Source organism: Triticum urartu, chromosome 7A (assembly GCF_056163025.1).
Source record: "Triticum urartu cultivar PI428250 chromosome 7A, HENAU_Tu73, whole genome shotgun sequence".
NCBI lineage: Eukaryota > Viridiplantae > Streptophyta > Magnoliopsida > Poales > Poaceae > Triticum > Triticum urartu.
Window position 1 is genome coordinate 553,409,532 of NC_141879.1, and position 11,452 is coordinate 553,420,983.

General features: G+C 43.3%; 1 protein-coding gene and 1 long non-coding RNA gene across 2 annotated transcripts; both read right to left on the minus strand.

Annotated features, from left to right (window-relative positions):
- Positions 1-5,573: 5,573 nt before the first annotated feature.
- Positions 5,574-6,243, minus strand: LOC147960408 (uncharacterized). The gene is made up of 3 exons (XR_015609800.1): positions 5,949-6,243; positions 5,783-5,840; positions 5,574-5,695 (listed from the first exon to the last, which is right to left on the minus strand). It is a non-coding gene; the product is annotated as an uncharacterized LOC147960408 (long non-coding RNA).
- A 625-nt stretch (positions 6,244-6,868) lies between these two features.
- On the minus strand, positions 6,869-9,208 carry LOC125519033 (uncharacterized). Its single transcript, XM_087535242.1, has 5 exons — positions 8,949-9,208; positions 8,687-8,851; positions 8,364-8,594; positions 8,078-8,262; positions 6,869-7,569 (listed from the first exon to the last, which is right to left on the minus strand). The coding sequence occupies exons 1-5, from the start codon at positions 9,184-9,186 to the stop codon at positions 7,012-7,014; spliced, it is 1,377 nt and encodes a 458-aa protein (XP_087391368.1). The 5' UTR covers positions 9,187-9,208; the 3' UTR covers positions 6,869-7,011.
- Between the last annotated feature and the right edge of the window lie 2,244 nt (positions 9,209-11,452).

An 11,452-nucleotide genomic window follows, 5' to 3' on the forward strand; every position in this document is an offset into this window, starting at 1 on the left:
CACCCCTTTAGTCCCGGTTGGTGCTACCAACCGGGACCAAACGCCCTATGCTGGTGCGGTGCGGTCGTAAGTTTAGTCCCACCTTGCTAGTTGAGAGGGGCTCGGAGTGGTTTATAAGCCTCGCTGCCACATCCCTCTCGAGCTCCTCTCTATTGCAGGCGTACGGGCGTAATCTGTGCACTGCTATGCCTGTTGGGCCTGCTAAGCCTTCTGCGGGCCTGAATCCTGGCCCATGGAAGGGTTTCTAGTCGTATTCAGGCCGTGGAGGCCTAGTAGGTGGCATTTTTTGTTTTCTTCTTTTGTTTTCTTTTTTGCTTTTTATTTTTTTATTTGTACTAAATACTTATAGTTTTTTAGTGATTTCTTTTTGCTTTTAGGTCACAAAAATTATAAACTTTGTGTTAGTGCCATTAGTTTTAAAATTTGATTTTTTTTGTTTTCTTGTTTTGTTTTCTTTTTTGCTTTTTTTATTTGTACTAAATACTTATAGTTTTTTAGTGATTTCTTTTTTGCTTTTAGGTCACAAAAATTATAAACTTTCTGTTAGTGCCATTAGTTTTAAAATTTGAATTTTTTTTGTTTTCTTCTTTTGTTTTATTTTTTGCTTTTTATTTTTTTATTTGTACTAAATACTTATAGTTTTAAAATGTATGTGAATCACTAGTTTATGAATAACTTTACTATGAAGTTAGATTTTTGAGTGATTCTTTTTCCTGCTACTTAATATTATACTGTTTTATCATTATACTCTATTTGGTAATTTTAGGTTATTTTTAATATCTATTTTAATCAAAAAAAAATTTGTTATTTTTTTGCTATTAAATTCTTTTTGCTATTAATGTGTTGAACAAAAAATACTTTCTGAATTTAAGTTGCATAAATTTTATATAAGTTTAGTTTCAAAAATACTAGAGATTTATAAAAACTTTTTAGTTGATTCCTTTTGCTTTTTTGAGTTATAAGACCCTGAAGTTGAAAAGCATTTCAAATGAACTCCGAAAAGGTTGAAAGTTGGCATGGTATCATCATTTCACCCACATAGCATGTGCAACAAAGTTGAGATGGTTACAGCAAAAACTGGATGCACTTCGTGTACAAAACGGACAATCTCTTTTGAAGTATCAGGGTTTCGGACGAAAGATCATCTGTTACAAAGGGATTTCATTTTCTTGAACTTATTTGAACTCCATATTTTTTCTGTGTTCAAAATGCAGCATTCAAAGACACATCATCAATTTTCAACCCTTTCTGACTTCATTTGTTATTTTTCATGCATTTACTGATTTTTTTGAGTTATAAGACCCTGAAATTGAAAAGCATTTCAAATGAACTCCGAAAAGGTTGAAAGTTGGCATGATATCATAATTTCACCCACATAGCATGTGCAACAAAGTTGAGATGGTTACGGCAAAAACTGGATGCACTTCGTGTACAAAACGGACAATCTCTTTCGAAGTATCAGGGTTTCGGACGAAAGATCATCTGTTACAAAGGGATTTCATTTTCTTGAACTTATTTGAACTCCATATTTTTTTTGTGTTCAAAATTCACCATTCAAAGACACATCATCAATTTTCAACCCTTTCTGACTTCATTTGTTATTTTTTATGCATTTACTGATTTTTTTAAGCTATAAGACCCTGAAATTGAAAAGCATTTCAAATGAACTCCGAAAAGGTTGAAAGTTGGCATGGTATCATCATTTCACCCACATAGAATGTGTAACAAAGTTGAGATGGTTACGGCAAAAACTGGATGCACTTCGTGTACAAAACGGACAATCTCTTTCGAAGTATCAGGGTTTCGGACGAAAGATCATCTGTTGGCATAGCATACTCGTGTGTTACAAAGTTGGCATGGTATCATCATAATAGTTGTGGGAGAAAGTCTTCACTTTTTCTCCGCTTGTGTCATTTGCTTATTGCGCCGTAACCATGGATAATCTTCATCGTTTATCAGGATGCTTGGGTCAGCCTTGACATTGAAGGGAGGAATTTCATGAAACTTTTCGTAATCTTCAGACATGTTTGTCTTGCCGTCCACTCCCAGGATGTCCCTTTTTCCTGAAAGAACTATGTGACGCTTTGGCTCATCGTATGATGTATTCGCTTCCTTATCTTTTCTTTTTCTCGGTTTGGTAGACATGTCCTTCACATAGATAACCTGTGCCACATCATTGGCTAGGACGAACGGTTCATTAGTGTACCCAAGATTTTTCAGATATACTGTTGTCATTCCGTACTGTGGGTCTACCTGTACCCCGCCGCCTGACAGATTGACCCATTTGCACTTAAACAAAGGGACCTTAAAATCTGGTCCGTAGTCAAGTTCCCATATGTCCACTATGTAACCATAATATGTGTCCTTTCCGCTCTCGGTTGCTGCATCAAAGCGGACACCGCTGTTTTGGTTGGTGCTCTTTTGATCTTGGGTGATCGTGTAAAATGTATTCCCATTTATCTCGTATTCTTTGTAAGTCAATACAGTCAAAGATGGTCCCTTGGACAACAAGTACAACTCATCACAAACAGTGTTGTCACCTCTGAGACGTGTTTCCAACCAACTGTTGAAAGTCCTGATGTGTTCACATGTAATCCAGTCGTCGCACTGCTCCGGGTGTTTGGAGCGCAGACTGTTCTTGTGTTCATCGACATACGGGGTCACCAAGGTAGAGTTCTGTAGAACTGTGTAATGTGCTTGAGACCAAGAATATCCGTCCCTGCATATTATTGAGTCACTTCCAAGAGTGCCTTTTCCAGTTAGTCTCCCCTCATACCGCGATTTAGGGAGACCTATCTTCTTAAGGCCAGGAATGAAGTCAACACAAAACCCGATAACATCCTCTGTTTGATGGCCCATGGAGATGCTTACTTCTGGCCTAGCGCGGTTATGGACATATTTCTTTAGGACTCCCATGAACCTCTCAAAGGGGAACATATTGTGTAGAAATATGGGCCCCAGGATGATAATCTCGTCGACTAGATGAACTAGGACGTGCGTCATGATATTGAAGAAGGATGGTGGGAACACCAGCTCGAAACTGACAAGACATTGCGCCACATCACTCCTTAGCCTTGGTACGATTTCTGGATCGATCACCTTCTGAGAGATTGCATTGAGGAATGCACATAGCTTCACAATGGCTAATCGGACGTTTTCCGGTAGAAGCCCCCTCAATGCAACCGGAAGCAGTTGCGTCATAATCACGTGGCAGTCATGAGACTTTAGGTTCTAAAAAATTTTCTCTGGCATATTTATTATTCCCTTTATATTCGACGAGAAGCCAGTCGTGACATTCATACTGAGCAGGCATTCAAAGAAGATTTCTTTCTCTTCTTTCGTAAGAGCGTAGCTGGCAGGACCTTTATACTGCTTCGGAGGCATGCCGTCTTTTTCGTGCAAACGTTGCAGGTCCTCCCGTGCCTCAGGTGTATCTTTTGTCTTCCCATACACACCCAAGAAGCCTAGCAGGTTCACGCACAGGTTCTTCGTCACGTGCATCACGTCGATTGAAGAGCGGACCTCTAGGTCTTTCCAGTAGGGTAGGTCCCAAAATATAGATTTCTTCTTCCACATGGGTGTGTGTCCCTCAGCGTCATTCGGAACAGCTAATCCACCGGGACCCTTTCCAAAGATTATGTGTAAATCATTGACCATAGCAAGTACGTGATCACCGGTACGCATGGCGGGCTTCTTTCGGTGATCTGCCTCGCCTTTGAGATGCTTGCCTTTCTTTCGACATTGATGGTTGGTCGGAAGAAATCGACGATGGCCCAGGTACACATTCTTCCTGCATCTGTCCAGGTATATACTTTCAGTGTCATCTAAACAGTGCGTGCATGCGTGGTATCCTTTGTTTGTCTGTCTTGAAAGGTTACTGAGAGCGGGCCAATCGTTGATGGTCACGAACAGCAACGCCTTAAGGTTAAATTCCTCCTGTCTGTGCTCATCCCACGTACGTACACCATTTCCATTCCACAGCTGTAAAAGTTCTTCAACTAATGGCCTTAGGTACACATCAATGTCGTTGCCGGGTTGCTTAGGGCCTTGGATGAGAACTGACATCATAATGAACTTCCGCTTCATGCACATCCAAGGAGGAAGGTTATACATACATAGAGTCACGGGCCAGGTGCTGTGATTGCTGCTCTGCTCCCCGAAAGGATTAATGCCATCCGCGCTTAAAGCAAACCATACATTCCTTGGGTCCTTTGCAAACTCATCCCAGTACTTTCTCTCGATTTTTCTCCACTGCGACCCGTCAGCGGGTGCTCTCAACTTCCCATCTTTCTTTCGGTTCTCACTGTGCCATCGCATCAACTTGGCATGCTCTTCGTTTCTGAACAGACGTTTCAACCGTGGTATTATAGGAGCATACCACATCACCTTTGCAGGAACCCTTTTCCTGGGGGGCTCGCCGTCAACATCACCAGGGTCATCTCGTCTGATCTTATAACGCAATGCACCACATACCGGGCATGTGTTCAGATCCTTGTATGCACCGTGGTAGAGGATGCAGTCATTAGGGCATGCATGTATCTTCTCCACCTCCAATCCTAGAGGGCATACAACCTTCTTTGTTGCGTATGTATTGTCGGACAATTCGTTATCCTTTGGAAGCTTTTTCTTCAATATTTTCAGTAGCTTCTCAAATCCTTTGTCAGCCACAGCATTCTCTGCCTTCCACTGCAGCAATTTCAATACGGTACCGAGCTTTGTGTTGCCATCTTCGCAATTGGGGTACAACCCTTTTTTCTGATCCTCTAACATGCGATCGAACTTCAGCTTCTCCTTTTGACTTTCGCATTGCGTCCTTGCATCGACAATGACCCGGCGGAGATCATCATCATCGGGCACATCGTCTGGTTCCTCTTGATCTTCAGCAGCTTCACCCATTGCAGCATCATTGGGCACATCGTCTGGTTCCTCTTGATCTTCACCAGCTCCCCCCGTTGCAGCATCATCGTATTCAGGGGACACATAGTTGTCATCGTACTCTTCTTCTTCGCCGTCTTCCACCATAACCCCTATTTCTCCGTGCCTCGTCCAAATATTATAGTGTGGCATGAAACCCTTGTAAAGTAGGTGGGAGTGAAGGATTTTCCAGTTAGAGTAAGACCTCATATTCCCACATTCAGTGCATGGACAACACACAAAACCATTCTGCTTGTTTGCCTCAGCCGCATCGAGAAACTCATGCACGCCCTTAATGTACTCGTAGGTGTGTCTGTCACCGTACATACATTGCCGGTTCATCTACGTGCATTATATATAATTAAGTGTCCAAATTAATAGAAGTTCATAATCACATTAAAACCAAAGTGCATAATAGTTCTCATCTAACAACATATAACTCTCCAGAGCATCTAATTAATTATACCATACATTGAAACTATGTAAAACATTTCAATGCGAAAAAAAATGCGATCATAATCGCAACCAAGGTAACAATTGATCCAACGGCATAATGATACCAAGCCTCGGTATGAATGACATATTTTCTAATCTTTCTAATTCAAGTGCATTGCATCCATCTTGATTTTGTGATCATCGACGACATCCGCAACATGCAACTCCAATATCATCTTCTCCTCCTCAATTTTTTTATTTTTTCCTTCAACAAATTGTTTTCTTCTTCAACTAAATTTAACCTCTCTACAATAGGGTCGGTTGGCATTTCCGATTCACATACATCCTACATAAATAAAATCTATGTCACGTTGGTCGGCATAATTTTCATAAACAATAAATGAACCAATAGTTATACAGATAATATATATACCACATCCGAATCATAGACAGGACGAGGGCCGACGGGGGCGGATACCAAAACCATCGCACTATATAAGATGCAATAATAAAAGTAAGAAAATAATACAAGTATCTATGTAAACATACAAATAAGAATATTTTTCCTTTCAGAAAGAAGATAAGAATAAGAGGCTCACCACGGTGGTGCCGGCGATGAGCTCGGCGCGGGTGATCGACGACGGTGAAGACGGGGACGGGGCGTGACGGACCGCTAAACCTACACAAATATTGTGGAAAATGGAGTTTGGAGGTCGAGCTTGGAGAGGAGAAAGCTTAAGTAGTGTGGCTCGGGCATTCCATCGAACACCTTGTGTGCATAGAAGGTGAGCTAGAGCACCACCAAGCCCTCTCCCCCTCGGCCAGAAAAAAACAGAGCAGTGTGCTCTGCTCTTACGCGAGGGGGTATATATAGGCACTTCATTGGTCCCGGTTGGTGGCATGAATCGGGACTAAAGGGGAGCCTTTGGTCCCGGTTCAAGCCACCAACCGGGACCAATGATGGTGGGCCAGGAGCGAGGCCCATTGGTCCCGGTTCATCCCACCAACCGGGACCAAAAGGTCCAGATGAACCGGGACCAATGACCCACGTGGCCCGGCCGGCCCCTTGGGCTCATGAACCGGGACCAATGCCCCCATTGGTCCCGGTTCTGGACTGAACCGGGACTAATGGGCTGACCCGGCCTGGACCAAAGCCCTGTTTTCTACTAGTGGAAATGTACTCTTTTTTTAGGGCAGCTAGGAAAGGTACTTCCTTTTTTGGCGAAATAGTTAGGAAATATACTCATAAGATAAGACAATCAAATAGTCATCTGAAAATCCAACTATAACTTATCGTAAATTTTCACTTGCCACTAGAAAAATCAACAATATATTTCCTTTTTCTTTTTATAATGTGGGGGAACAATAATTTGTTCAATCACGGCAATACAAATTTCCATGAAAAACGCCAAAGAACAAAAATTACAATGGAAACTACCAAAAGATGCAACCAAACTAAAGGGAAAATTAAAAAACGGATCAAGTAGCTCTAATCAAATGCAAGATATGCAGACAAACATAGAATATTTTCAAGTTTCAACAAGTCTGACCTCAAACTTTTGCTGTTTTGACAGAGGATTTACAGATTACAATAAAACACCCTGGAGGTACTTAGTTAGGAGATAATAAAACACACAATCCAGCACGGGGTGTCTTCTTCACTTATTTCGGTGGTCGCGAGTTCTTAGGAGCAAAGAACACCCTCACATCAAACTGGCCATACTTTGACATCGAGTCATCAGGAATCCTAACAGGTCCAACATGTCCATCTTGGAAACTCCACCGAAAGAGTGATTCCCCCAACTTTAAGCAAACATCCAATTTTTCCTCTGCTTTCACCACGACTACATGCTGAAACTGCATCTTAGTCCCAGAGAATGTGTCATCAAACAACACAATCTCATGATCAAAGCCACTGCTGAAAGCACCAAATCTCACATGATGAGGATCATCAACCTTTGCAAAGACTTCTATTACGGCCTCGATACTTCTTGTAAATGATATGTAGCCTATGTCCAAGCTGAACAGGCCATGACGAATCTGTCCATATAGCATTTCATCATAAGCTGGGCAGCTCTCAATCTCAGCATACGCAGAAAGTATTTGTTTGTCAGCCGATCCATCCCCTTCCTCCTTTACCCACAGATCAACTTCTAGTAATGCATCCTGCCGTAAGTACATTCCTCGACAAGGGCTACAAAGGGGTAGGATAAAGGAATCCTACAATTTGACAACTCTTGTTAGAACTAAACATGATACATTTCAGATACAAGCCTGTGCCAACATATAACAAACTAAATAAGACAATGCACATCATGTTCAGATAAAAAAACTAGTTCCTTTTTAAAGTATAAGGCATATATTTCACTTGTGTTGAAATGCAAGACATGCATGCCATTTTGCTCTTCTGCCATCATTTATATATCTTGCCAACCGCTTCAACTTTTATAAGTAGACATTCACATATATTATTAACTTCCTTGTTCCCAAAACATTAGTATATACTGTAGGAATATTGGGGATCAAGTATAGTTACTATTTCAAAATGGGTTCACCCCCGAAAAACAGAGGTCTTAAGAAAAAATCTGAGCACAGATGACTAACTTTTAGTCGATCCAATCCAAGGAAAGAAGATAACCAACATACATCTCACACATACATTTGAACATCAATCATTCTTGAGCAACAAACAAGTTATGTGGAAATAAACCATGTCTAACTTGATTACCTGGTCAATGGTGACAGCATCATCTCTGCAGGGACGATTAAACACGTAATTCCGCAGAGGCTCCAAGGAATCCTGAACGGCGATTATTCCATAGACACTAACAGGATATGATGCAGAGCTTGACAAACGCAGCGAGAATACCTGTAGCATCCGATTTGGTTCGCGATATCCAAGAGTTGATTTTGCTGCAAATATCGAGGAAAATAATTAAATTTCGAAACACATGCATAGATAGCACAAGTGCAGATTGCTAGGCAAGGGATCAAATCAACAGAGACTAGCTTACTGGTGGAAGTATGATGGGTTCTGTATATACGGTGGTGACAGTATCCCCGCAAAACGCATGCGCCTATTACGTGAGGGAATACTTTCATAGGAAAAGGAGGAAGGGCAGACCACTCATGTCCTAGATCTAGAAGCATCTTGCACAGCTCTCTGTGTTCTTCGTTCTGTTTGATGTCACTCCTTACCCACACCGTCTGTATCAGTTTGGCTTTCTCCCTGGGAAATTTCTTCCCTGCAGGATATAATCAATGTAGCATCAATCAAGCGGCAATTAATCGTTTTTGGTTGGAGATCAAATCGTCGCAGTTCTGGAGAATGGCCTGCCTGGGCAATTTGTCTCCTCGCCGTCTGTCACCCCTTCCTCCTCATCGTCGTCAGAGTGCGCCAGGGCCAAGCCGGCCAAGTCGGCCAAGTTGAGCTGGTCAACTAAATCATCGTCGCTGTCGGATAGGCAGACGTCGTCCCAGTGAAGAATAGGTGGCTCTGAAGCTACACAAATAATTTGGCAAAGGATGCCTAGTTGAGTCGGCGGATTGAAAAGCGACAGCTACGAAGATCAATTGAAAATATGGAGGAGTGTACGTACCCTCGGCCTTGAGCGCCGGATCATCATGTTTGTCGATAGAGGAAAAGATGGAGCCGATCCCTTGCTTCTCCTCCGCTGCCGCCACCACCTCCCCCTCCACCACCACCTCCTGATGCTGCTCGCTAGGATCGTGGAGACGCTGGGGCGCGGGACCAAATAGGTCGGAGGGGTATGTTAAGTCGGCCGGATCACGGGGGTAGCGCCCTGCAGGAAGGTATGGCGCCTCGGCTGGTAACATCGCGGCCGTTTAGGGTTTCGTTGCCGGCGGCGGTAGCGATCGTGTGTTTTAGCCAGGGACAACTTTTTTTTTAAAATACCTGTAACTCTATTCATACTCATAATAATTACATGTACATTGATTTGGACTTAAGATCCAATAAAATACAAAGTAACTCCTATGACTAAAAATTACAATAAAATCTCTTAAAAACACCTTCATGATGTCAATCTATGCTCGGAGAAATACTCCAAAAACTTTGGTAAAGAGGCTGCAATTGGACTGGAGCAATGATGTTGTCACTCTTTCACCCGCACAAACATTATCAATAATGGTTTTTGAAAATACCTTGAGTCGCCCATCCAAAAAGATGGGAGGCCTTGATCGATGAACGTACTTGGTCCGGGGATGATCCCCTAGAAGTGCAGGCCGTTGAATCACTATATCTTCACCCTGGTGTCGACGAAAGATTTCATCTCCACAAAGAATCAGACCAGCAAAAGACTTGACACAACAACATAAACTCATCAGATCTGAATAATCAGATCTGCAAGGGCAGAAAACTCTCTAATATCATGGCACCACCAAAAGAGCATGAGGAAGTTTATTCTCACAAAACTATGATGATCACTAGATGATGGCAAAGAACATAGAGGCCTTGAAGATCCGAGGTTTCCCCATCTCTCGGCGCCAAGATGGCAGCCGGAGGCGAGGGGACCTAAATTTCTCAGATGACGACGGCGGTGGCGGCGGCAACACAAGAACCCTGGCAAACAAGTCGGAGACGACTAGGGATTGAGAACGGGCGAGCGAGATGAACGAACGAGACACATGCGAACAAAAAGGCGTGATAAGGCCCATAGGATCAGAGCGCATCAGAACAGGAGCCGTCGCCAATGTAGGGTAACATCGCGACCGTTTAGGGTTTCGGTGCAGGCGGCGGGAGCGATCGTGCGTTCTGGTCGGGGGCAGCTAGGGATTGAGATTAGGCGAGCGAGATGAACGAACAAGACACCCACGCGCGCGAAACAGTGTGGCTTTTTGTCTCAAAGCAACTCTTGCTGATGTCCTAAATTCCATATCTGCAAAATTGATTAACGTTCACCCTAAATTCTTGCCTGGACGTCTTTTTGTTTAACACATATTGTGCAAACATCAGTTCACTCAGTTCGTCCGTCTTCCTGAGCGACACGTTTCTGGCCGTTCGATCCACCAGGCTGAAAATTTGCCCCTCGGATCAACACTCCCACAGAGCATCTCCTGACCTTTCCCTCTCACAACCGCACAACGCCCCATCTCTCTTGCGTTATGATGAGGGGGGGTTCTTTCTTTTAGGGCTCGTTTGGTACGTAGCAAGGGGATCCTCCTGGGATACCGGCCCATTCCCTGGGTGGATACCCCGCATCGAAAATCAGCCCTGGGCCAGGTCCCTGGACATTTGGACGCTCAAACCTACGAGGTTTTCTCGGCCCGGTCCCCATCATTTCCCCGGGATAGAATCCACACCTGACGAGATCATGAAAAATTCCCCCGTCTCGCTCGCTCGCGACGCCTCTCTCCCCTACGCGGCCGCCGCCTCCCTTCCATGGCACACTCTTCTCTGAACCTCCACCACGCGGCCCGCCGCCTCTCTCCCATGACTCTCCTCTCGGTCTCTGCAGGGGCCTCCGCATCCGGCATCCTCGCCGGCCATGAAGACGACAATGACAGAGGGGATGCATGTCCATAGGGGCTCACCAGCAGCAAGATCCGGATGTACGTGGCTAAGAAGTAAGAACTGGGAACCCTCCATCGATGGTGGTGCGCCTAGATGTGGCATGAAGCCTGATCTGATGGGTAATGGTCGAATTAATGTCGTTGCTTCGATTCATCGTGTTCTGCTCTGATTGTGGATCGCCCCTTTGAACCAAACGATGGTGCCAGTTTTCCGGACGCAGCTTCAGTGACTTTGTGAAGCTAAGTCTCACGGTAACTTAGCCCCCTCTATCAGCCGTCTATTGATAATCCGACATACCAGATTAATCCAGTTTTCATACGAATTTTTCAAAACTGTTTAGAAAAAATTGAAAAAATTCCAATAAATCATAAATGTTTCGTTTTGTATTCTATGAAAATTTCAATTCATTTGGATGTATCGTTTGTGAATAAACATTTTTTATTTATTTGCGCTCAAAAGGCTATTTAATCACAAATCATACATCCAACTGGGTTGAAACTTTCCCAGATTATAAAACGAAACATTGTATCGTTTGTGAATAAACATTTTTTTATTTATTTGCGCTCAAAA